A 25,323-nucleotide genomic window follows, 5' to 3' on the forward strand; every position below is an offset into this window, starting at 1 on the left:
GTGTTCTGGCCAGACTGTATGGCTCCTGGGCGTCAGTGGCATGATCATACAAACGGGGGCCAGAAAGGACATTCCTCATTGTTGGTGAATCTAGAAATGATCTTGGCTGCGTTGCCTTGATCTTTCTCAGACAGTTTTCACTGGTGTTCGTTTCCTTTTCCCACTAAATAATAAGCTTGTTGTTGTTCAGACTGACAGGGGATCATTTGGATGCAGGCAGGCTGTCTAGAACAGTGGCTCCTTATCATGAAGTATTCACCTCCAGTGCATGGATCATTGAATAGGAGTATGTTTTGGAAATATACTGTTTTGGTTTCCTACTATTATCTCTAGTTCAGGGGATCACAAAAGTTACTTTGGCCCAGTTCAATCCCTGACCTTCCTTTTCCAGCCAACTATATTCAAAGGTAGATTATTCAGGAATTCTCAACAAAAAGAAACAGAAGAATCTTACAAATTAGTAATTTCCTGGTTACCAGGAGTGCGTGGCTTTACGTTTATTTGCAGTGACACTGCCCTTTGCTTGTATTTTTCTTCCTTCTTTGCGAGGAGCCATAAGTTTGTGGGTGTGAAACTTTTGAAACCCAAAAATCATGGGCGGATAGCATTCATGTTGAGTAAATAGCACACCCTGTAGGGGAGACGATGTGCAAAAATGCCATAACCTTAAAAAAAAATCCGGAATCAACAATGAATTATAAATATTTTTGTAGAAGGTAATCATTTATTTTCTTGTTTACGTCTCCTAACAGGCGATTGCAACCAAAAACAACTTGACTCGACTTTCAAGGAGTAAACGTTTCTGCACGAGGCTTCAACTACAGAGCTGCACAGTTCATTCCATGTCAAAACTAAGAGAAGAGTTAGGGTTTGTGCTGCAGTGGCAGTAGTCCAACTCCACCACCAGGGCCGCTCGGAAGTAACATCTTAATACAAAGCAAACAAAGAAGAAAGCCTCTGTTTGCACAGGCACCACCTTGCTACCTCTTCTCATCCCCACTCCCCCCTTTTCATCACTGTCCTGGCCAAGCATCTGCATCACCCACACTCCAACACCATCCGTCATAACTCATCTCAGAATGAACTCCTCCACCTCCATCACATCACTGTTCTCCTTCACCAGCCCGGCTGTAAAGCGCCTGCTTGGTTGGAAGCAGGGTGATGAAGAGGAGAAGTGGGCCGAAAAGGCTGTGGACTCTCTAGTGAAGAAGCTCAAAAAAAAGAAGGGGGCAATGGAGGAGCTGGAAAGGGCGCTCAGCTGCCCAGGGCAGCCCAGTAAGTACACACTGCACAACAATATTCAACAAAGAGACAACAGTTTGCCCTACCACGACTTTAATCAGGTGTTATGAAAATCCTCTGAGCCGCAGCAGTGGTTCTGATGGTTCATCTTCCACCTAGCTCTAACTACAAACACATTATTACTATTACTATTGTTTGTATTTATATATACAATATACTCATTGGTAATATAAATATATTGTATATACTATGAAAATAGTTTTCCTGTGAAGTGGAGTGGCAAAGTACTGGTCCAATGAACTGAACAAGACTGCTGCTTGATGCTCAGACAACTTGACCAGCTCAAAACATTTGTATAAAGAGACAAATTATCAGGAAATTTGCCTAAACTCTACTAATTTGCCAAAAATACATATAATCAAAATCACTATTTTCATCTTGTGAAAAAACAACAGTGTAAACAACAATCAACAGACATTGTGAAAAGTTTACATGGTGAAATGTGACCAGGGCAAAACGCTGCCGTGGTCGATAGAAAACAGTAGTTTCAAGTACAACAACAAAATACAACCTTCTCTCTCACTGTTTCTTAAAATCACAGGCAAATGTGTGACGATCCCTCGTTCACTGGACGGGAGACTACAGGTGTCACACAGAAAGGGTTTGCCCCACGTCATCTACTGCAGAGTGTGGCGCTGGCCTGACCTGCAGTCCCACCATGAGCTGAAAGCCCTGGAGTGCTGCGAGTTCCCCTTCGGCTCCAAGCAGAAGGACATCTGTGTCAACCCCTACCACTACAGGCGTGTGGAGACCCCCGGTATGTTCTGAAGAGGGGCAAGACAGTGTTTTGAGTTTGTTTTTAGTTATATTTTAATAATGCAGTGTTATGAGTTCCAAATTAGAGACAGGACATCCGATCCAGTGCAGTTTCCCTGAGCCAAAATGGTTGGCCGGAGTTTCGACTTCAATAACTCTTGTTCCCTCTTTCTCCTCGTCTTTCCCTGATCTTCTGCTCTCAGTGCTGCCACCAGTTCTGGTGCCACGCCACAGTGAGTTCAACCCCCAACACAGTTTACTGGCAAAGTTCAGAAATGCCTCCCTGCACAGCGAGCCTCTGATGCCACAGAACGCCACGTTCCCTGACTCCTTTCCTCCACTGCCCTGCCCCTCCTTCTCCTCCACCACCACCTCGTCCTCCATGGCACAGTCTCCCACCTCACAGAGCTACCCCGACTCTCCCAACAGCTCGGCAGAACCTGGCAGTCCTTATCACATCACAGGTAGGGTCCAGTCGTATGGTTCACAGTTTCAGGGGTCACAGTCAGTGTGTATAATGACATCGAAAAAGCTAAAACCAACCTACTAGCCAAAACATTATGTGATACGTTTATGTTTTGTTGAGCACAGCAGTGCAAGAGAAAGGCAATTAAAATAGCGAAAACAAAATGTTAATCCAGACAAATCTGGATGCAGCCAAACTATCACAAAAAAAAGCTAATTCCTTCAAAATTCAGTTCCAAAGACATGTTAAGCTAACATACAACATTACCACCTAAAGTTAGCAAAATGGCAGGAAAACAATTTTACTAAATTACTGGAGGTCTGCCGAGGAATAACTAAAAAAAATATGTACAGACTGGATGATGTCAGAAATGTAGCTAAAGTATAAACTAAAGCACAACACAGCAAATGTTAAACTAAACTGGATGTAAAAATAAAAGAAAAACCCTAAAGAATATTGTTATTAAATTTAGAAAAATATAAAAATAATCCAGAAGTGAACTCAGATCACCCAGTAATAGATCAAAGTTACACCTGAAATGTAGGGACAATATAACACAAATGTAAAAAAGGTTAAAATCACATCAAAGTAGATTTTAAAATAAATAAAAGTTGAGGAAAATGCTGAGTAAAATGACAACGTAAGCCAACGAATACTGCGGTAACATTAGCTCAAAATGATAGAGAGGGATAGGTATGACCGGTCAGCTAAAATGCAGCCAATAGATAAGTAAGACAGGGCTGATGTTTCAAACTGTCCCCACAGCGTCTCAGGTTCAGGCCTCATCACAGGGTTTTCTTGTTCTTGCTGCTTCAATAATCTGTCTATTCGTTTCCAGCTGAGACTCCTCCACCTCCATACAGCATGATGGAGACCAGTCCTCAAGAGGACGTTAAACCCAGCAATTCTTCAGGAACCCCTAAACTCATGTTCTCCGCTCCACACACAGGTAACAGTCACATCGGCGAGAGTTAAAAACAGTCCGTATAATATAATGTTAATTGTGTGAATTAATATAAGCAAACGGAGGCTTCGATTTCCGTGCGTCATGAGCTGCTGAGGATCATGTTCCAAATCAATGGCCGGATGTTTTCTGATGGATTTATATGACAGTGTAATGAAGTATCTGAAACTGAATATGGAAGGAATCTGAACGTCTCTCCACTGGTCACCTCTGAGTCAGTTCTACTTCCTGTTTGTTTCAGATTTACGGCCCGTGTGCTACGAAGAGCCAGAGTACTGGTGTTCCATCGCGTACTACGAGCTCAACAACCGGGTCGGTGAGACGTTCAACGCGTCCTCGCGCAGCGTCCTGGTGGACGGTTTCACAGACCCGTCTAACAACAAGAACCGCTTCTGCCTGGGTTTGCTGTCCAACGTCAACCGCAACTCCACCATCGAGCACACCCGCAGACACATAGGCAAAGGTGGGAGATATGGCTACCACCACACTGGACATCACCTCCAGTTACATGTGTCAGGTCTCAAAAAAATAAAAAAAATACCAGTCTAACGTTGAAAAAGCCTTCAGACCATACAGTTGTTCTTGGTTTTAAGGTTGTTTGTTAAGAGTTTGTGGGTTACTGAAATGGCGGCCTAAAGATAATGCGTGTGGTTTCTGGTGATGCGGTTGAGACAAAGGCTTGACGATAGTTTGCCCCCAAATCGCTGACACTACTTACATTCCTTCCTCCAAAGAATAAAGGTACCCTTGTGTGTGTGTTTTTTTTCTCGGTGGTAAAATATGAAAAACAGCCTTATTTTGTTTGTGTACTTTAGATCTTTGATTGTGGGTTCCATGCTCTAACAGATAATCTTTGGCCGCGTACCCTGTCGTAGTAACACTTCAAAACAATGCCTTCATTGAGTAGTTTCTAGATATTCACGTTGTCCTTGGCTTTAGCATTTAAGTTAATTTGGTTCTCTCTTCCAATCCCCCTCTTTAGGTTTACACTTGTACTACGTCGGGGGGGAGGTGTACGCCGAGTGTCTAAGTGACAGCAGCATCTTCGTCCAGAGCCGCAACTGTAATTTCCAGCATGGCTTCCATCCGACCACCGTGTGTAAGATACCCAGCGGCTGCAGCCTCAAGATCTTCAACAACCAGCTATTCGCTCAGCTCCTGGCCCAGTCTGTGAGCCACGGCTTCGAGGTCGTCTATGAGCTCACCAAGATGTGCACCATTCGAATGAGCTTCGTCAAGGTACCGGACGTCTGACCATCACACACCACTTCCACGTTTCATATCTAAACCAGTGCTGTCATAAACAACTGATTAATTGTGGTTCAGATCCGATTAAAAATTGTATCACCTACATCCAATAATTCCACGGTCCATCCACCTGTAGTTGCTCTAAAACACAGTCCCCACAAATGTNNNCCAAACCGCGTGAAAGAGTTTTGGTTTTACCGAAGCACCTTGAGCTTAAAATACCATCTCAACTCCCAGCATGGGTTCATGGAGACTTCAGTTTCAGGGCAGACGCCGGGCCGGTGTCAGACCAGCCAAACAGATTGCGAGGGACTGTAGACTGACAATTAATATTGTTGAGGACAACGGCTTCTCAGGTTTTTAAAGCAATTTGTTTGAAGCCAAGTTTCCAGTGCATAAATAAGACAGAGGTTTTGGAGCGGGCGCTTCATCTGTGCGAGGGTGGGGAGATGTACAAGAGTGAAAGTTAACAAATCAAAAGGTATTTAAAATTATTTTAAAAAAATAATTGAAAGGACAGATTGAACAGATGAACGGCAACAGGATTAACAGCTACTGTCTGCATGTGAATAGAAGAGACAGAAGAGTGATGTGATGTGGAACACATCAGGAAAAGAAAAGGTTAAAAGCCTCTCTTTTTGAAAAGTCCCAACTAATAATAACCAAAAGCACAGTTTGCATTCCTCTTTAGAAACTTTTCTTTATCTTTGTTTCCTGTCTTTTCCATGTTGAAGTGACTTTGTAAAGTTCGACTGAACACAACGCAGCTCAAATTCCTGCCACCTTTGCAAAGCCGAGGTTTAAGTTTCTGTCCTTTTTCAGGGCTGGGGCGCTGAATACCACCGTCAAGATGTGACCAGCACCCCCTGCTGGATTGAGGTACACCTGCACGGCCCCCTGCAGTGGCTGGACAAGGTGCTCACACAGATGGGTTCTCCACACAATCCTATTTCCTCAGTGTCATAACATGACCACACACACACACGCGCGCGCGCGCTTCAGTGTGTGTTTTCAGGTCTTTATCACAGGTAGTCGTAGATTCTGTATCCTCTACTGTGTCCAGCTGTCCAGTCCCTGCTGCCCTGACTCTCCAGCTCACAGAACGATTTCAGTTACAGCTTCGTCCAACCATACAGCGAAAGTGAAAGACATGCAAAAGCGCTAGCTCTTCAACAAGGACATGTATCCAGATATTCATGTGTTTATTTCAACAGTTATCTCCTCTCTGCGATCTTCCATCAGGGTATGGTAACTGCACTCCAAAACAAGAGTATTTGGGATATGTAGGTACTCAAGTTTGTGTTGTTATATGTTATGAATGTTATTATTGTAGTATGTATTGTATTTACAAGTGTTGAAAGTTTGACTTCCTGTACTGGTTGCTTTATCCTCATTCCATTAAAGTGAGTTTTCTGTAAGGCTTGTAATTCTATCTACTGTCACAAAGATGGCGCTTGCACAAAATGATTATCCATCCATCCTAAGGCAGAGGCAAGTATTTCCTTTGGCTTTATCACAAATGCTTTTATGCAAGACTTTTTTTAAGGTCTATTTTTTTAAAACATTTCACGACACAAATAAATGCAAACATAGGTAGCCTTTTCATCGAGCAAGGCCACAATTCAACATTAATAACCATCAACAGTCACATTCACAGTCAAATTCGCACCAAAAGGGAGACCACAACGAAAGCCCAGAGATTAAACCAGCAAATAAGTGACCTTTAAACTGTATGGCAACAGCACCATCCACTTCACAATTGACCAAACCTTTCAAAACTTTCTGCATTCACAACCCACACAACTGGTTAGATGAAAAACTCTTCTCTGACCTGTTCTCCTGACAACTTCCTGGACAGTTACTGTAGCAGATAAGTTTTATATCTTTAGCCACAACATTTAAGTGGCTAAAGATATTCAGGTTTGTCTTATCTGACCACCTCAGTCCAGGATTTAACAGACTTCAGTCTGCCGTGAAACCAAGGTCTGAAACCACTCTATTTTTGAAATTAGAAACACACAAATGTACCTTTTTATGGCACATACAAAACTGCTCACATGTTGTTAACATGTATGTTAATCATTTTTAAACACATTTTGTCTTCCTGTAATATTAACTAGAAGAATTTAAATGTACCGGACACAACTGCATTAGCTTTTATTAAACTAAAAGAAAATGCGATTGAATGAAAACTGAATCACGCAAGGTTGAAAAGTTCTGTTAGGCATCCAGGTGCCTAACAGAACTTTTGACCTGGATGACTGAGAATCTTCACAGACTTGAATCACGCAATTAATCAGTAGAAGCATCAACTATATTGACATTTTTGTGAAGTTTTTCCTTCTGCAGGCAAATATGAATAAACATCATCCAAATAAGGTTATGCGTAAAACCCATCTTCTCTGTGAAAGCTTTTGGGAAGTTATTCAAGAACTTGACTAGGTTATGAAAGCTGATTATTTTGTCCTCAACTGTATATCATATCATACTGGTATGGCACTTTGTGGAGCACATAACTCAGCAAACAGTCCCCTCAAATTTACTCAAGCCTTAGAGATTAGCCAACCCGAGGATCCGCCCCTTAATGTGGATGCACTCCAGAATTTTATGAGTTCTTCCTTGGACCATATCCCACCCCTCTGCAAAGTTGCATAAATAAAAATCCACTGAGTTTTTTTTTTTTCACAATACAGCTAACGAACGCAGTTACAGATGGGACACAGATAAAAGACATGATATCCTTGGTGAAGGTAAACAAAGTCAATAACGGCGCAATAATTTTAATTTAAACCTCACAGCAGGACAGCGACATTAAACCTAAACACAGACACAACATTCACCTCTCTGTTACTCACAACACAGAGAACGTAGTGCAAACACGAATACCTTACTTAGCACCAAACCTGAATTGAATTTATGTGTAAATATAGTCTGTTCATCACATGTAATACTCTGATGTTTAAAGTAAAACCTTTAGAGTAAACAATCACAACAGCTAAAGCCGAACTCAAATGAAATGACACGGTCAGAGATGTTGCGCTCCTCAATGTCAACAAGAAGATGATTCTTCGTTGACGGCTAAAATTTCCATCTGTCAGATTTAAAAATATTATAATATTTTCTGTTTACGCTGCTTCTTAGACCACAACAAACTGAACAATTTTTATGTTTAAAATTTGTTTTTAAAACATCATCTGCCATATTCTGCCTTGAAATAAAGCTAACGGATGATTATTTGATGATATAAAAGTCATCAGTGGGAACTTATTTATGAGTGGCAGAAGAGCTCCATAGAAACAGTGCATGGTTGAGAAATATTTACACAAGAAACGATGGTGTTGTATTCAACAGCCGATGTCAGCAACCCTGGAAGTGGCCCTGTGATTGGCTGCGGCTCTGTGCGGCCAGGAGCTCCTGCTGCTGCTGCAGGAAACTGATCACCTCTGGACTTCTGAGCAGCGACTGAGGGACACACAACATTCAAATGTGAGTAAAAAGCAACAACAAAATACCTTCTTGGTCTTTTTTTGAAGAAAAACCCAGGACTTTTGTTTATTATGTAATTAATTAAAAGAAGTGTCCCAGGCTGAATGAAAACATTTGTGAAAGACAACTTATTATTTATTATATTTTATAGGCGTTCTGTCAACATTATGCTTTCCTTTTAAAGAAATAAAGTCATACAATGATCAGCAAAAAAACAGTATAAAGCAGACCTGTGACCAAAGAGGCAAAATCCTGCATAATAATATCTGGCAAGAAGGGAAATATTTATTTGACATAAGTTGGTCAGGTGATTTAGAGAGGAACAGATCCGTGTGACCTACCAGTCTCTTCTGATTAAGGACTTGCTCTATCAGGGAGGGGCGGGCAGGTCTGTCCCCCATGGCACCAAGCCGCTGTTTGTTCACAGACACGGGTCGCTCCTCAGAGTTTTCCTATTTACCACAGTCACAAGTGTGAGTTGAGGTGTATTTATTATATAATATTTGAAATATATATTCTCTGTGTTTGGGGATGTTGCTATGTTATGTGTTATACAACATGTTATGTGTTAAATAACAGGGAGATTTTAAAGAAATTAAATCAGCAAGTATATGGTGTGGTCTGTGGTGTATAATAGCAGGATCAACAGATGGTAGATGTTAATTATATAAAGCCTAATTGGTCACAAAACTATTTATTAGGCTATTCCGCCAGCCTGGTGGCTAAGAAAGCAGATTTGGGTGGAAGGTTGCAGGTTGAGTCAAAAACTTATTCAGGACAGTAAAGAAATACATTGTGAATATATCTTTGCACATATCATCGGTTGCATAAATATAAACCCAAATGATATATAGACACAATTATATATATAAACATATAGATATATGTACATATATCTACACACGTACATCAATAAATACACACGCATATATATTTTCATAGTCAGCTGACTAAGTTGTGGCTGGAACTCTAATTTTCTCCTACATGTCACAACATTAAAACAACATTTAAAAAAAAAAGAAAGGTTAGGAAAGATTCAATCTTACGTCTAATTTTCCACTGGACATGGCCTGGTTGCTTTTCTTCTTCTTGTACTTATCCTTGTACATCTTGTTGCGGTGTTTCTTGCACATCCACGGCTTCCTCTGCTTGGCCACCTGGGTGGTGGTCTCGTTGCACCCCACATACGTGCACTGTTTCGGGGCATTGTCTCCCTCTGACGTTTCCTCGTCGTTGGGCTCCTCTGGACTGGCAGCGCTGTCTCTGGGGTCTGATGTGTCCAACACGTCGCTTTCCTCGTCCGCGTCGTCCATGTCATAGGAGACGTTGTTGTCCGCTTCGTGCGGCGTTATTACATTTCTACTGTCCACCGCGCCGCTCTTACTCACGTAGTAGCGCTGTCCGTCTTTAGTAAGCAGGAGAGTGGAGTCTTTGTCTTTGAGTGTCGAAGGAGGACGGTCATCTTCACTCATGTTATTAGTATTATTATTACCTTATCGACGATTTCAGAAGCAAACGCGGTAATTTGTAACAGCCTCTCTTTGAAGGTTAAATGTTTATGCCGCGAGGATTTTCTTCTTCGTACTGTGTTGTTTTGTTGTTCCTTACCCTATACTGACTCCTGCTGGTCAATCTGAAAAAATGCACCTTTTATCTATTTTACACCCAAATGTCACCAGAAAGCTCAACTTTGTTTTATTTGTACCCCTCCCGTCCAAAAAAAAAACCAAAAACCTTTTATATACGTGTGTCAATAGTGAATTATTACATATTGTGTTAAGAAGGAGAGCCAGATGCAGTAATCAAAAGAGCCACATCTGGCTGGCGAGCCTTAGGTTCACGACCCCTGCTCTAGCAAGTGCAGCATAGTTTAAAATTCCAACTTATAAATTAGCAATCCGACCTTTAAATTTTGTTTTGTTTTGTTTTGTTTTATTACAAGTGGCAAGACAGTGTTTTGCCTTTGCCATTTGTCTCATTTTATTTATTCTAGGGTTTTTTTCTTAAGTTTATCAACACAAATAGCTCTCAGAGTTAATAACCACTGAAACAAAACCTCCCAAAGCTACAAGGTTGGACACAAATTCCAAAGTGATATTTAACATGAAATTTCATCTTGATGATACCAAATCCTACAGTTTGAGTACTGCACAACACTGTACCTGTAGCCTTTTCGGTTGCCCTTATTCCTGCAAATCTGACACAGCAAAGGGGAAGCCTAAAAACCTATTTTCCTGATAAATGGGTCGGGGAAATATCCATGTATTCTATCACTCTACCTCTATGCAGAGCACCTCCTGTGTCAAACACTGTACAGCCCACATTTCTGGCCACAATTGTATGGGAATGCATAAAAATAATTTAAGCAGCGTGAGCAAAGTGAGTACATAAAGAACTGCTGTGATCGGGAAGGTTGAGGTTCTTCTGTAGCAGCAGGCTCATATTATTGACATTTTAGTGTCGGGAAGGTCAAGATGGTGTTAGCACTACAGGTGTACTGTAATACTGAGGAAGGGTTCCCCTGGTTTTTCAAGTAACACCACGTGACGTAGTTTTTGTTTAGTAACTAATGCTAGATTTTAGGCCTTTTCAGAAAAAGACGATGCTAATCCTGTAACCCGTGATCCTATTTAGAGGAAAATGAAAGACAACAGGAGACATAAAACATACACTGTGAATGAATGAAAACACACAGTTTACTACGACGACCGGTTACGCAGTTGTTTAAACCATGTGTTGTTGAACCATGTACTCCACCTCTGGTCCATTTTAATGTCCCTTTTTTCTGTTAATTGACTTAATTACTTCATAGAACACATTAGGTCTTCACTTCATCCATAGTTGACATTCTTCCCTATATATTTGTGTTCACACGATGTTAAATGGGTATAAAACCACAGAGAATTCATTTTGAAACACATTTTAATCGTTACTATAATTATTGATAGACCATTGTTGAACAGAGGTACAGGTACTGTATCGGTATTGCGATAGATCGTAACACTGTGGTGCAGCTGGGAAAGCACTTTGGTTAACTGCGTGTGCCAATGTGCCGCAAAGTGCGTGTTTGCATTTGAACAGCACAACGAAATCCATAGTGATCGGATCAGTGTCAGCAGCACATAACTGTTGTGTGTGATGAAGGGCAGAAATACAGAAAGTCACAGACACACGGAACAACTGCAGCCAAACAACAAATGCGTTTCCCTCACCGCCCGGACTTCTGCTCTTTTCTAAATTCCACATCAGTGAGCAGAAACATTTCTCCTGCCGGCTTTTGCTGAAGTGGCACCGTCACTTTCTGACAAAAAGCCAAAAGGTCATTTCATTTTCCTTCTGACCGCGTGGATTCATCAAAGTTTTATGACAACAGGTCGAAATGTTCTTTTTCAATCCGACTCCACACACCTGCTTCAACATCATGGTCTCTTTTAAAATCATTGCCGACACACACACACACACACACGTATATATATATATATGACTGTTACAGTTGTCATGTTACTAGTAAGAAATATACTATATTGTGAACTATCAAAATAAAGAAAATCATGTTATTTACATAACATATAAACCATACTTCTCCATTGAACAGTTTTGTTTTTTTTAAGAATAAAGATAGGCTACTGTATGTCTGTCATGCTTTCATCTAAATAAATGAAGCCATGAATGAGGTTGCACAGAGCTTGATATAAACCATTTTCACTAACATACTGCTTCCATAAAAATGTTGCTGGTTTTCCTGCATCCGTATCGACTTTCGGCTTTTCCTGCAACTCTTTGTGCATATGCTGTACCGTATCCTCTGATCCACATAAACTGAAGTGCACGAAATGTACTTCTAAAAACATCTCCAAAGCCATATAAGTGCACGTGTGATGCCACAAATACACTTTTTAAATCTGCTGGAACAGAAGAGTTAAACATCCCCTTTGGATAAATGTGAATAAGGCTGCAAATGTTTAAAGGAGCAGCACGGAAAGAACACAAACCAAAAGAACAGAAAAAGAGAGTGAACAAATTCTGACGGTGGAGTTTGCTACACAGGCACCCAAATTCCTCAGGTTTCTTTTCGTGTTTAAGGTGGTATGGAGAAATAAGGTAGAACGACAATCAAATGCACCATTTTCTGTCGAAAAAGTCGTTTTGAGTCAAATGTAAACTTCCGTACTGCAGTCCAACATTAGAAGAAGGCCATGCCAATACTGAGTTTGCACTAACTCTTAGCACTCGAGCATTTCTACGTTCCATATTCGAATCTTCCTCAGTGAACACCTTTTTGTCCCCCCAAGAAAATCTTCAGTTTTCCATTTTCAATTTCACTGTCCATTAAGCCTACCGTCGCTAGCCGTTCCACTACTACGCACTTTTTCAAATCGCAAACATTTTAGAAAAAAATCAACAACAAGATATAAGGTTGTGGAAAAAGTGAAACACAAAATTGAAAGAAGAAAATGGAGTGAATAAAAGAATGAATAAATAAGGTTCAATAAAACATGAACATTAGTCTTTATTCTCATATTGCCTCGAAGAGCTGCTCCATGTTGAGCCCAAATCATCACTGAAGGGGAAACTATTTCTGCCGCCCCCTTTCTGGCTCCTTGAGCTCCACAACATGTGCTCAGGTGAGAGAATGAAAAGAAAGAAAAGTCTTCCACCTCGTTTTGCCTGCCTCTTGATTTCCTGTCACCACCCTTGATCGATCTCCCCTCAAGGCTTAGAAAGATGGATATAGGGAAATTAAAAGTTTCTCCAACTACGTTCGCCTCCCAGCCTTCGTACTCCTCTTCTTACTCCCCCTTCTTCATGTAAGAAGGAGCAAGATTAGGATTTTCCCTTCTCCTTTCCTCCTCTGCACCTTCTCACTTTACTCCCCCTCACCTAGAAGGGTGAGTCGGGTGAGCAGACAGTGCTGGGGGAGCTGATGGAGATGTCGCCAGAGTCAGATGGGAGGCTGGGATCCGGGGAGGCGTCAGAACAAGTCTCAGGGGTCGGCGAGGGAGGGGCCGTGGGCAGGCCGGGGAGGGAACTGGGAGGTTCAGCCCGTAGAGTTTTTGTTGTTATTGTTGTTACCGGTGTCATCGTCAGCGTCATTGTCGGAGGCGGAGGGTTCACATCCGGGTGGCATCCTCGTCTGAGAACCTGCCCCTCCTTATCAAGAGAGGTGGCCTGAAGAAGAGAGGAACAGGAGAAGTCAACAGAGTTCCACAGTGGACACAGCAATGTGGAGAACATTTGGAAAGTGAGGTAAATAATAGGCCAACCATAGTGTCAGCTTTGTTTTGTTTGTGTGAGCGGCCTACATTGGGAATACCAGAATAATCTGGCAACCTTAGGTTTAGAAAAGAATGAAACCCACATTCTGACCTCACGAGAGCTTCTACAGCTCTGGTATCTAGTACATATTACTACTTATAATATTACACGTAGCACTATTAGTTTGTATATCTAAACCTGACGTGGGCAAACATTTTGATTCGCGGGCCACAATTGGAGACTGATAAGATAAATGACATGTAAAAGTCATGCTCAAAGGCTAAAATGCTTTTATCATTTTCTATGCCATCTATTGGGGAAACGTGGGTAATGCAGAGAAAAAGCAGAAGTATAATGATAATATAAATACAATATATAATTTGGAAAAGTTTGGTGGGCCGGATTAAAAAGCTGAACGCGCCGAATCTGGCCCCCGGGCCTTAGTTTGCCCATGCCTGGTCTGAAGAATTATGTTAAATTTACTAAGTACCATCAAGCGCAGTGCAATTATTTACTGCACAGTGTATGGGATGTGACTCTACATACTCTATGGATACACACAAAAGTACGTATTAGTTCTCAGTAGGAACATCGCTAAATGTTTCAGTGTGACACTTGGACGGATGGAGTTCGATGAAACAGTGTATTCTGTGAGAGGATGAGCTGCAGCGTGGATGAGAAGTGAAGCAGCACAAATTCATCTGATGCAACAGCTCACAGTGAGGAGTCAGGCTGAGGCACAGAGTCTCAATGCAGACGCCACTGGAATCACAGCTGAGATCTGGCCATTTTGTCACAAAGACTGCTGTTTCAGCTCATTAGCAGTTGGGAAATAGAACATATTGGACGCTCGTTATGCTGTTTGTGAGCACAGCCCAGGCATCGCTGTTATTTTTTATAATACATAGGGCTGAAAATGACATTACAAGTACTATGTAACATGAGCAGTTTCCTCACCGTGTTTTTTCACCTTTATACTAAGCTAAACATCCTTTTTTATCCTGCGAAATCCTTTAAAATAGTAAACACTGACATAAACTTTTCCAGTTCTCTGCATCAGATTTCTATTTATTTTATACAGTATATTCTGTATATACTGTATATACTGCTTGTTAGTATCTGTGGATATGGATCAATGTGAGCTGAACAGCAACAACGACAACAGCCAGGGTGGGAAGCATAATGTCAAACAGAAAAAAAAAATCACAAAGACAAGCACGGGATCAGTGGTATTTCTTCGGGAAGGCAGCATTCACAAAGAAACAGCAAAATGTCACGATGAATCCTCACCAACATTCCCTTTTTTTTCTTTTTTTTTCCATAAGTGAGTTACTTGAGAAATCTTTCAAAAACACACACAGGAAGCATTCACAGCGTGCTGACAAAACTCCAACACGGGAACGTTCAACGGACAGCGAGGACGACATGAAGCTGTCAAAGCAGCACAGCAGCAGCCGGTCAACAGGACAGCACACAGGGAGGGTGGAGATGCCAGTGTGGAATCCTTTTTTTTTTTTTTTTGACCATCTACCCAGTTGTGTCTCTATGGAAACCTGGCGTACCTTATCCAGTACATGGCCGGGTGCTGGTAGAAATCCAACGACCCAGATCTCTGCATAGAAAAGCTGTCATCCAGCTGAATACAGAGAGAAACCAGCACAATCAATCTAAACAGCAGGTCAGTCACACAGTAAGGCATGAAGGTCAGTCATTCGTCTCAAAAGAGGAAGATACAGGATTTAAGAAGAGTCTGTTGAAAATGGGATCACGGGGGAAAAAAACTGCATGTTTCTAACAGCAGTGACTCACAGAAATGACAGACACGCCTGCAGTGGTGTCGTTGCCTTTGGGTGTGGTGTTGAAGTGCTTCTTTAACTTTCCCGCCACTGACAGCTGATGGTCGTTCTCACACACGCCCTCATCCTGGATGGAGAAACAGAGCAGGCAGAAGCATCATTACATGAGGCAAATCACTGCACCTGAACTGAACAGAAGGAACTGGAATAAACTTACAGTGACCCAGGGGTGCTCCAGGACCTGCAGGGCGGAGTATCTCTGACCCACCTCCACCTCCAGCATGGATCGGATCAGCTCCTGCACCACCCAGGGAGCAAAGGTAAATATTTTTGATTCCACCTTAATCGTATAAACAGTCACGGCTCCAAGAAAATCAACAGGTTTTATTCCTCACCTTGGCTGTTTCGGACACATTGTCCCAGTATGGAAGTGGGAACTCCAGCTGTCCCATGAGTATCTGATCGAAGAGCACCTCTTGATCTTCACTGCTCCTGTAAGAAGACGAACAACTTCAGTGTCACGAAGACTCGGATGTAACGTAACAAATTAAAGCAGAATTCCACACTGTCAGCTCACCCTCTAAATGGTGGGAAACCACAGAGTAGGATGTATGTGATGACTCCAGCTGCCCAGATGTCCACCTTAAGGCCATATCTGAACGACACGCACACGGACAGAGCATAGTTGCAGTGGGAAAAGTGTTCCTTGTACTGCTGTGATTTCTCTCATCAGTTGCATCATCAGGAACTGCGTTCTTGTTAGGAATCATTCATTATCTTCCCGTCTTTAGCTACAGCTCTTACCCTGTTTCTGAGATGATTTCTGGTGCTACATATGTTGGGGTTCCACAGACAGTGTAGAGAGGTCCGTCCACCACAGTGGCCAAACCAAAGTCGCCCAGCTTCAGACTTTTGCTGCCGTCTGCATGCTCATACACCTAAGAGAGTACGAAATAAAAGAACCCTTTAGGCGCTACACTTCATTTTATATCCATGTTGGGAGGAGCTTCAGAACTCCAAGCTGTCCGATTTCACCGCTGTAGGTCAAAACCTCACTGGAATGTATTAAAGGGAATTATATTTAGTGCATCTTTGGGCAGTTTGTTTTTTATTTTTGGATTGTTACGGCGAAGAGAGAGACGATAATTCCGTAATGTTAAAGTTCAAAACAGACGAGTGAAAGATAAGCCACGGAAGAGTTCGACAGAGAGGAGGTGGTGTGAAGGAGGCGTGACGGCTGCAACAATGAGTCATATTTCTGTGCTACGGTTCGACTTTGTTATTCATTCAGGAAGCCTGTAGTGTCTGACCGTGTAAGCCACTGAAGGCCACACACCAGCAGAGGTCAATATATATTTTTTATAGCAGAAACAAACCTGATATTCTGCCCTCACTCCCTAAAAACCACATTCATAAAGTCGACTTTCAAAAGTAACGGACGCAGAATAAAGTGTGACGATTAAAAAAGAAACATCATATTAGTTGACTTGAACGCTGGTCCCACTTACTTTATTATTATTTTTGTTTTGCTGACCTTGTTTTGACCTTGCAGTATAGCTTTTAAGCTACGTGTTGGCTACACTAACCTAGCCTAATGCACTTGTTTGCTAACTTTTAGCAATATTACGGTGCTCTATTGGCACTGTGTTAATTCTTATTATTATCAATTTTAGTTACTGTTTGTTTACATCTCATTATAAGCCATTATTTTAGCTAACTCACTTAGCTTAAACAAGGCTAGCATGTAGCAATATTCCCTAAAATTATTTTAATAATTATTAATAATGCTTTTATTTACACAGATAAAAACATGCCTCTAGTTAACAATTAGATTTGAATTAAATTATTTTTTATTTGTTGCATCTGTCCAAAAATAGGTGGCGATATAAAGTACACTAAAGTGAAAATGCAGGCCTTTCCTCAAAGATGGTCCACAAAATTGTTGTCAACAGGAAAACATAAAATTCTTTCAAATTCCGTGTGGGATCTTACCAACAGGTTCTCAGGTTTGATGTCTCTGTGCACGATGTTGAGGCTGTGGAGGTATTTAATGGCGTTGGCCAGGTTGTAAAGCATGCCACTGGCATCCCTTTCTGTGTACCTGGTGGCTGAGGTGATGGCGTCAAACAGATCGCCCCCCTGTGGACACAGTGGATGAAGTTGTGAATAGTTGAAAAAGAAAATGGTAGATGGATTTTCATCACCATTTTACTGAGATGATAATTTCTCTAACTTTTTTGTAATATTTCTTTAAAATATTCCCTCACACTTTTTCCCTGTCTGAGTTTCTCTTTTCTGTCCTCACCGTGTCCCTGTCTCTGTGTAAACTAAGTGGAACAGAGACTCAAAATAGGCCTGAATATCTTTCTGTCCCAGCACAGGCTCAGACACAGTGTCAGCGTTCAACAAGCACACACAGTTATTTAAATATAAGAGCTGTCACACTCCACCACAGCTCAGACCACCTATAGGTGCACTTTTTTTATGTGGACATCTGATTGCTCCACCTATGTGTTCTGTTGAGCGTATAGTTCTGGCTATATCGTATGGCTATAACAATAGGCTGCTGTGACATCCTGCAGTCGGGTCTGGATTCTTTTTTGGGTGCATCATTCCATAGGTCTTAGCTGAGGTGAGATTGAGGTGATCTGGGTCATTTTTTGGACACAAAACTATCTGGTGAAATGTTTTTTTTTTTACTGATGTTAATTTTTCAATCAGCAGAAAAACAAGCAATAAAACCCAACATCAACTGCCATTTAAACGCCACGCTCCTCTTCCCGCCTCCAGATGAGTCCATCTGTTTCTTTAACTTTCTCTCAGTCCATGTGACTCTACCACCGACCCTCCTTGCCTCATTCATCTCTCGCTCCATCTCAGTCCTCTTCCTCGACAGTTTTCTCTCTTTTTTTCCCATCCCACAGATTGCCTCTCATCTATATTCTGTAGTACTCCACGCTACAATATGAACAGATGGATCACATTCTGCCTCCTGAATTATGCACAAAAATGTCTTGACTTGCAGAATGAAGAATGTAAAAAAAATGTAAAAAAAAAAAACACACCAGCGCTCGCGGTCATGAGTCTGATTCTCTCAATCCCACACTGTGCGACTGTTTGGAATTCATCATTTTCTTCACTGGTTGTTGTTGAATGATGCAGCTCTGTTGTTCCTGCCTAACTCTGTGCCTCTCTGTGTCACAGCATCACTGTGAGACTGCAGATGAGGAGCCCAATCATGAGCACACAGTTGTTGTGCTCATTATTTCAGTTGTCTAAAATACCCCAGCCCGGCTCTAACTGGACCAGATGAGCTCTAACTACATCAAAAATGAGAATGCACGATGCTTATAGTTTTAGTAGGCAATTCCAACCGCTATCATTTTAAAATTTCAATGTACAACACCATCGTCCAAATGTTAATTCACAATAAACAGCGCAGATGCTATTTTCATTTGGTCCTCATATGCTGTGGAACAATGGGGGGGGGGGCTCCAACAGAAACATTAACTCAGGGTAATAGAATATCCACACACCTTGACCAGCTCCATGACCAGGTAGAGCTCATTGTAAGTGTCCACCTCCTCTATGAGCAGGACGATATTTGGATGTTTGACCCTGCGCAGAATGGCCACCTCATTCTGAATCATGTGCTCCTGAAAGAAATAAGAACTGAAGTAAATAATCTAGCCAAATAGACAAGATCAGAGAATCGTGATATCTGATCTTTTCTTTGTTTTGTTTTTTTTGGATCGTTTACCTTGCCTCTACATTTGCCCTTGTTGATGATCTTCAGAGCGTACTCCCGTCCTGTAGAGTGCTCCACACATTCTCTGACCACTGCAAAGTTGCCGTCTCCCAGCATGCGTCCCACCTTGTATCGCTCCGAGATGTAGGGTGGCACAGCTGGAACCTCATCCACAACAACCTCAGCTGTGAAAAAAAAAAAAAGAATGGCTAAGACGGCAGAACAACAACACGACAACCGCAGGGTAAAAATATTTCAGAATGACGCAGAGCTAAAAGAGGAGTGAGGAGAAAGAGAGGAGAACACGGGCTTCAAAGGTCATGATTGTTTACACCACCAAGTTTCCTCACCCTCAGAGACAAGTCCTTCTCCTTCTTCCACTGGGCTGGAACCTTTGGTGGAAGACAGAGAGGTGGAAGAGCCCTTGGATCCCTGTGGATGTGGAGCAAGAAGAAATCGAAACGAGAGAGAGGGAGATAGAAAATGAGAAAAAGAGAGAGGGAGAATAATAGAGAGAAATTATTATATTTTTTATTTACAAAATAATCTTCAGAAAAATTAGGACCAAATAGATTGATACTTCATTTCTAAGAAGAATACCATGTGCTTACCGCCACCTGCTGTACTAGAGGGTGTAGTGTCACGGTACGACCGGTGACTTTTTGAAATAAGGCAGCCTCCTCCTTACACTTTCGTACGCGTTTTATTTTTTATTTTTTAACCGATGTCGAATTTGTATCGACTTTGAACCGATTCACGATGAAGGATAGTAGGATGGAACATCCAATCAGGTCGATCCCTGACACATCTGGACCCATGTGAATTATGCTCCTGAATTGATGCACGACAGACGTAGCTTTACACTGGGACCATGATGCGCAGCAGTACATGCTGAAGGCAGCGAGATGAATACAAATCAGTTTACTGTTCTTTAAATCACGAGCATGTGCACGAGTGTCGCGGACAGACTCGCAAAGACTGTAATATCTGCAGAGTCTCCATCTTAGCTAGGTCAAAAGTCAAGAACTCATCACGGCCTCCACCTCCCAACCCTCTGTCTGGTTGTCATGGAAGCACCAAGAACGGGGAATGAGGACTGTAAATGAGAATCCAACCCTTTCTGTCCTGTCTTTTCAAACATCCTGTTAATAAATTCTTCCACTCCCTGTGTTCTTTTCGCTTCGCTCTTCTCTTCTGCACAGCTCAAGCCTTTTTCTTTCGTCACCTCTCTTCTGCTTTAATTATTTTTCGCGGCATCACCGTTGGACCCGGCAGTGGAGAACCTCTGGGATTCAGACGGTTTCAATCCCAATGACACAGCTGTCAAGCCATAATGGGCTTAGCATATTAAAAGGCAAGGCGCTTAAATGAAACGTGAAAATAAAACCGTTAGATTACTTTCACGACATGGTATATTCAGAGCAGGGGTTCCCAACCCCTGGTCCAGGGACCAGTGCCGGTACAGGGCTGCAGTCAGACAGAGTGAAAAAAATATAATTCATTAATTTTATTTTTTTTCCACAAAGCAGTTTCCTGTCTTAGATTGCTTTACCATTTAAATCATTTAACAAACCATTGAGACCATTAAATTGCAATTATGAAACCCCCTGGTGGGGAGGTTGGTGAATAACATGTTATGTGTTTCGCAACATTAACTCCAAAATAGAGCCGAGTCAGAAACATGGAGTTTATGCAGACATTCTAAGAATACGTTTTTTTTTAAATGCATTGTTTTTATTCTTGTAAACCCATGCTAAGGTTTTGCCGTTGTTATTTTAGTCCCAGACAGATGAGAGAAAACAACTCTGATTTTAACGACGCAGATCTGAAGACGTTTGACAGAGCTGATCTGCGGCTGCAAACTCTGGTGTCTACTCATCCCTCCTGCTGTGATCAGACAGCCTTCAGGAGAGTGCAGCTCTGACTCAGGCAGAATTCTCTCAAGTTTTTATTAGACCATCTCTTTGTATCAAAAAAAAATTTAAAAAAATTAAAATCCTAATAATCATAAACCCCTGGTCTCACATTCAGTCCTGTTGTCTATTGGCCTGCCCTTTTTAAACTCTATCAGCCTCTTCCTGTCACCGAGGGAAACAAAATACTGTTGCTATGGTAACAGCTCATGGAGCGGCAGCTTCTGAGATTCACAGTGTGGAAACAGAAGCCTATATTTGGACATTTCCTGCCTGCTGTCTGGGAGGTAGGAGTCCTATGAACATTGTGTCTCATGTCAGTACGAAGAGCTGCGAGACGGAGGGAGTGACAGACAGACAGACAGACGTGAGACAGCAGAGCTTTAGGTCGAGAAGACATTAGAAGGTATAAGCAATGCAATAAGAGAGCTGATCTCTTCATGCATCATTACATTTAATAGAAATGGCCTTGTTATTTTAGGAACCATCCGGCTTAGGCACAATCTTTACACTCTTCTGGCTCACTGCGTGACTCATACTTCCAAAAAAAAAAAAGACTTTTACATCACCATGGCTGGAGTCACACAGATATAAAGCAGCACGCAGCAGCTGATTGTGCGTGGATAAATAGGAAATAGGAAAAGTTAAAACTATATGATCTGTCAATTTTAGTGCCATGTAAATGACTAACATCTTTCCGCAACCAACCATTAGTCCACACGTCCTAAAACAATCGGTCTGTCCATATCTTAGGCTGCGTAAACCAGCAGCAGTGTCTCGTATAAGTGAGAACTTATTTGGAAGAAAGATGAGAATGGACAGAAATGGAGCATTTTATGAGCGCAGGATGCAAGGTGCAGGAAATGAAAATATCGCCACTTCAGTGTCTAGACAGTCTGACAGGAAACATTGACTCGGAGAGAACATTTTTTGGGGTTAATTTGTTTTTTTATGTTCTGGCAGATGGAATCAGAAAAATGACATGAATCTGGTTTACAGTATATGTAAATTTTTTTTTTTTTAAAAAAAGCCGTCCGCCATTATCAGAAGTATTATTTTTTAAAACTCATTTAAATCTATTTTATATATATATTTATATTTTTTAAATTATAAAGAATTAAAAAAATTATCTTGACTGCATGTGCACACATGAGACTTTTGATGAATTTGTTTTGTGGACACTGATTAAAATAATAATAAATAAAAACAATTACAAGCCTCATGGCTCATGACTCTGCATGATTCAGTGTCTGGGGGAAAATTAAAAACTCAGAAAGAGGCCGCGGCAACCTTATTTAAAAATAAAAATCCAGAGCAGCGGCAGTGCAGGGGAGATAAATATTACCTCTCATGTAGTCATATTTAACCTCACGCTAACAATAGTCTCTGTTTACGTCTGTACGTTAGAGAAAAGTGGAAATGAATGCAGAACATGGGGGGGTGGGGGGGAAGAAAGAAAAAACAAAGGAAAATGAAATGGCAATGAATTTAATCGAACATCAACAAATGGAATAAATACATGACACATGAATAATACAAAGAAAACAAACGAGCCGTTCAGAGCTGGCAGCCTTACATCAGAAAACCCCAACACGAACCATCAAATATCAATTCCAGTGCGGTGCAAAGGGGATATAGACAGAATAAATAAATGTGAAAATTGAAAAAATAAATTAAGATTAACGTGACCAGAGAACAGTGTTCAGTGTGTGTCTGACGTACTTTCTCATGCACGGCTGCCAGTCTCTTTGACAGTCACGGGAACAAAAGTGAACAAGCTTCTAAAAATGAAGTCAACTCAACAAATGAATGCACTCTTTAACAACAACAACAACAACAACAACAACAACAACAACAACAACACACTCACATGGAAGACATCAGACAAAAATAAATAAGTTCATTCGAAACACATTCTGGTTCACTCTGTTCCTCTCTCTCACTCTCTTTCTCCGCACCCACGTGTGAGCACACACACACACACACACACACACACACGCACACACACACGCACACACTCACGTAATGTAGTTATGAATAAACCAACACAAATGTGAACAAAGAGACTGAGAGGTGGAGCATGCAGTTCAGTGGACTGAGCACACCAATGACATGGTGACTGGAGGAAAAATAATATTCCTTTAAAAAAATAAAAATAAAGACGGACTCTGTCCTGCATTCACTCACGTACTCATACGAACAGACACTACTATGACTACATCTCACTTTTTTGTATTGATTTTTTAGAATTTCTGCAGCGCCTGGCTGGTCACTACCCTCTCTGTTTGTTTCTGTTGTTGTGAGTGGTCAGCCACAGCAGAACAGGTTCTTTTGTACATTAGTGCAGAGCGCCTGTTGATCTTTGGAGCTGTACGCCTGGATCAGTGTTTCACAAACATATTTTCTGGGGACCCATATCTTAAAAGTCACAAACCTTCGTGACTCAAGTCAATAGACATTATTCGTAAACTTCTGGGACACATGGTGCGAGACGACCCCAAAAAAAACTCTTGCGACCCACCTGAGGGTCGCGACCCAGGCTTTGGGAAACAACGGCCTAGATGACTGTAGTGCTCCATAAATGCAAAATTATCCTGTAATACAGAAAAGCATATCTAAGTACAATTGTCCACCGAAGTTTGATTAAGCTAATGCCGTTAGCTTAGCTTTTCACCTCTAGCATAGGAAAAGAGAACCAAGAAAATAATATACTACACACCGTCCATGGGCCATTACATGTGACTGTAGTACTTTTTGTGGTACGCTGTAATAGTTTCCGTAAACTGCTGTATACTCTTCATTCCCCAACTAAAGTACTTTACTGTATTTATGTCTGTCTTACTATTTTTGATTGATTAAGACCGAAGTTACTTAAAAAAAAATACTAGATCACCGCTGTCCTTTCATATGCGGCTAGCGCACGTTAGCTACATCCATGTCTCATTATAAGGCCTATGATTTATCCACCGCAGGAACAGCGGCGGCTCAGTTCAAAACATTCGTTCAGTTGTTCTCCGCCTGTGTGTTTAGACACTTCAGGTAGAAAACCAAGGTCAGGGTTTGTACCTGTGAGAGTACATTTGTCTTTGGACTGAGTAATGAATATTAAAGCAGAAATCTGTGCAGCTTGAACTGAAGAAAATGTCCCTGAAAGGACAGAGAACTGGTGAGGGGAGCGGGGGGCGGGGGGAGTTATGGATGGATGAGTAGTTTCATGAAAGCAGACCTTCATGCTTCTATTGCTAATTCATGAAAAATGGGTCACACTAGTCTGTACCAGCTGCATACGATACCCACACATGGCAAGTCTGTGTATGATGTTTTTTCCCTTTAGCCTTCATGAAGGTACCACCAATTCATTCTATGAAAAATCCAAGGGAAAAAAATTTTCTGCTCAGGGAAATAGGTTATGGAGGTCTGAACTGAGTGAGCAAACTGGTCCTGGCAGCAAAGTGCCTGTAAGTGTTTAAATGCAGGGTCCAGAGAGGTGAAATCTTTAAATGTGACGCTCGGCTGTAGGTCACCGAGGCTTCACGGATTTTGCAAAAGCTCTCAGTGCTTTAAAAGCTGCAATTTCAGGGAGTTTATAACCACAGTATTTTGGAGTGTGGTCACAGATGTTCTTCCATTAGTGCAGACGTTCAAACTCAGGATTAAGGACACTTTGAAGAGTCATTACTTGGATGGATTAAGTTATTAATTTAGGGCTCACAGGTGAGAAAGATACTGATTGGTTGTTTTAGAAGAATGCAATGTTTGGTGCATAAGGATGTCCAACTTTATTTTAGGGATGCCCAACATTAACTTATTGCTGAAAACTGACATGTTGATATTGTCTAAAAGCTTAATTTCCGATATTAACTGATATTATACTCGCATGAGTTGCTGGCATCAGTATTCAGAAAACAGCTATCAGTATTGCTGGCATCAGTATTCAGAAAACAGCCCGCTGATTATTAAAACAGATCAATAAAATGCTCTGCAATGCTGCCATCTAGTGACTTTCATTTTCATATACAGCCGTTTTCCCCCAAAACTATTTTTAGAGCACTTGTCATTTGGAGAAACCCAGGCACAGGTTTATCGGGTTTCCATTATCGGAGGAAAAACTGATAATGATTCTTACAGATATTACATGGTTGCGATAATATCGGTCGGCCGATAACATCGTACATCTCTACTTCATTTGTACGACCTTGTTACCAATCCTCTGCCCCATATATTTACACATCGGTTAATGTGTAACCAATACACTTCTGGTTGGTTAGTACTTTGCCACTGAAATATTCTACTGGGAAATGAGGGAGGACTGAACACTGTCTTCCTCTGAAGGTAATACCCTATTTAATTCAAAGAGGAGAAATAGGGGGATGGTTGGATGTGAGTGC

The 25,323-nt window shown here is 41.4% G+C and overlaps 3 protein-coding genes and 1 long non-coding RNA gene across 5 annotated transcripts in view; 2 read left to right on the forward strand and 2 right to left on the reverse strand.

Annotated features, from left to right (window-relative positions):
* Positions 1-6,154, forward strand: part of smad9 (SMAD family member 9) — an 8,811-nt gene extending 2,657 nt beyond the window's left edge. The window contains exons 2-8 of the mRNA XM_008332857.3: positions 753-1,275; positions 1,844-2,059; positions 2,262-2,522; positions 3,363-3,473; positions 3,730-3,951; positions 4,471-4,727; positions 5,559-6,154. Of these exons, the coding sequence (XP_008331079.1) occupies positions 1,080-1,275; positions 1,844-2,059; positions 2,262-2,522; positions 3,363-3,473; positions 3,730-3,951; positions 4,471-4,727; positions 5,559-5,702 (1,407 nt within the window). The 5' untranslated portion in view covers positions 753-1,079 and the 3' untranslated portion in view covers positions 5,703-6,154. The remainder of the gene's footprint in view (positions 1-752; positions 1,276-1,843; positions 2,060-2,261; positions 2,523-3,362; positions 3,474-3,729; positions 3,952-4,470; positions 4,728-5,558) is intronic.
* The window catches only part of rfxap (regulatory factor X-associated protein), a 14,323-nt gene extending 4,471 nt beyond the window's left edge, over positions 1-9,852 (reverse strand). Inside the window, exons 1-3 of one of the 2 annotated variants that reach the window (XM_008332855.3) lie at positions 9,269-9,852; positions 8,564-8,674; positions 8,059-8,198 (exon numbers count right to left, since the gene is read on the reverse strand). In XM_008332855.3, the coding sequence (XP_008331077.1) occupies positions 8,094-8,198; positions 8,564-8,674; positions 9,269-9,694 (642 nt within the window). In that variant the 5' untranslated portion in view covers positions 9,695-9,852 and the 3' untranslated portion in view covers positions 8,059-8,093. Of the gene's footprint in view, positions 1-7,492; positions 8,199-8,563; positions 8,675-9,268 lie in introns of those variants that run through there. The other variant, XM_008332854.3, reaches the window with a different exon arrangement.
* Positions 9,853-13,193: 3,341 nt separating this feature from the next.
* The window catches only part of dclk1a (doublecortin-like kinase 1a), a 41,480-nt gene continuing 29,350 nt past the window's right edge, over positions 13,194-25,323 (reverse strand). The window contains 11 exon segments of the mRNA XM_025065688.1: positions 13,194-13,391; positions 15,041-15,114; positions 15,288-15,401; positions 15,492-15,572; positions 15,670-15,766; positions 15,852-15,929; positions 16,079-16,212; positions 17,267-17,413; positions 18,811-18,930; positions 19,035-19,207; positions 19,373-19,454. Coding sequence (XP_024921456.1) covers positions 13,334-13,391; positions 15,041-15,114; positions 15,288-15,401; positions 15,492-15,572; positions 15,670-15,766; positions 15,852-15,929; positions 16,079-16,212; positions 17,267-17,413; positions 18,811-18,930; positions 19,035-19,207; positions 19,373-19,454 — 1,158 coding nt within the window. The 3' untranslated portion in view covers positions 13,194-13,333.
* LOC112488627 (uncharacterized) overlaps positions 24,852-25,323 on the forward strand; it is a 5,802-nt gene continuing 5,330 nt past the window's right edge. The window contains exon 1 of the long non-coding RNA XR_003052921.1: positions 24,852-25,267. This is a non-coding gene — a long non-coding RNA (uncharacterized LOC112488627). The remainder of the gene's footprint in view (positions 25,268-25,323) is intronic.

This window comes from Cynoglossus semilaevis, chromosome 19 (assembly GCF_000523025.1).
Source record: "Cynoglossus semilaevis isolate Cse_v1.0 chromosome 19, Cse_v1.0, whole genome shotgun sequence".
Taxonomy (NCBI): Eukaryota; Metazoa; Chordata; class Actinopteri; order Pleuronectiformes; family Cynoglossidae; genus Cynoglossus; species Cynoglossus semilaevis.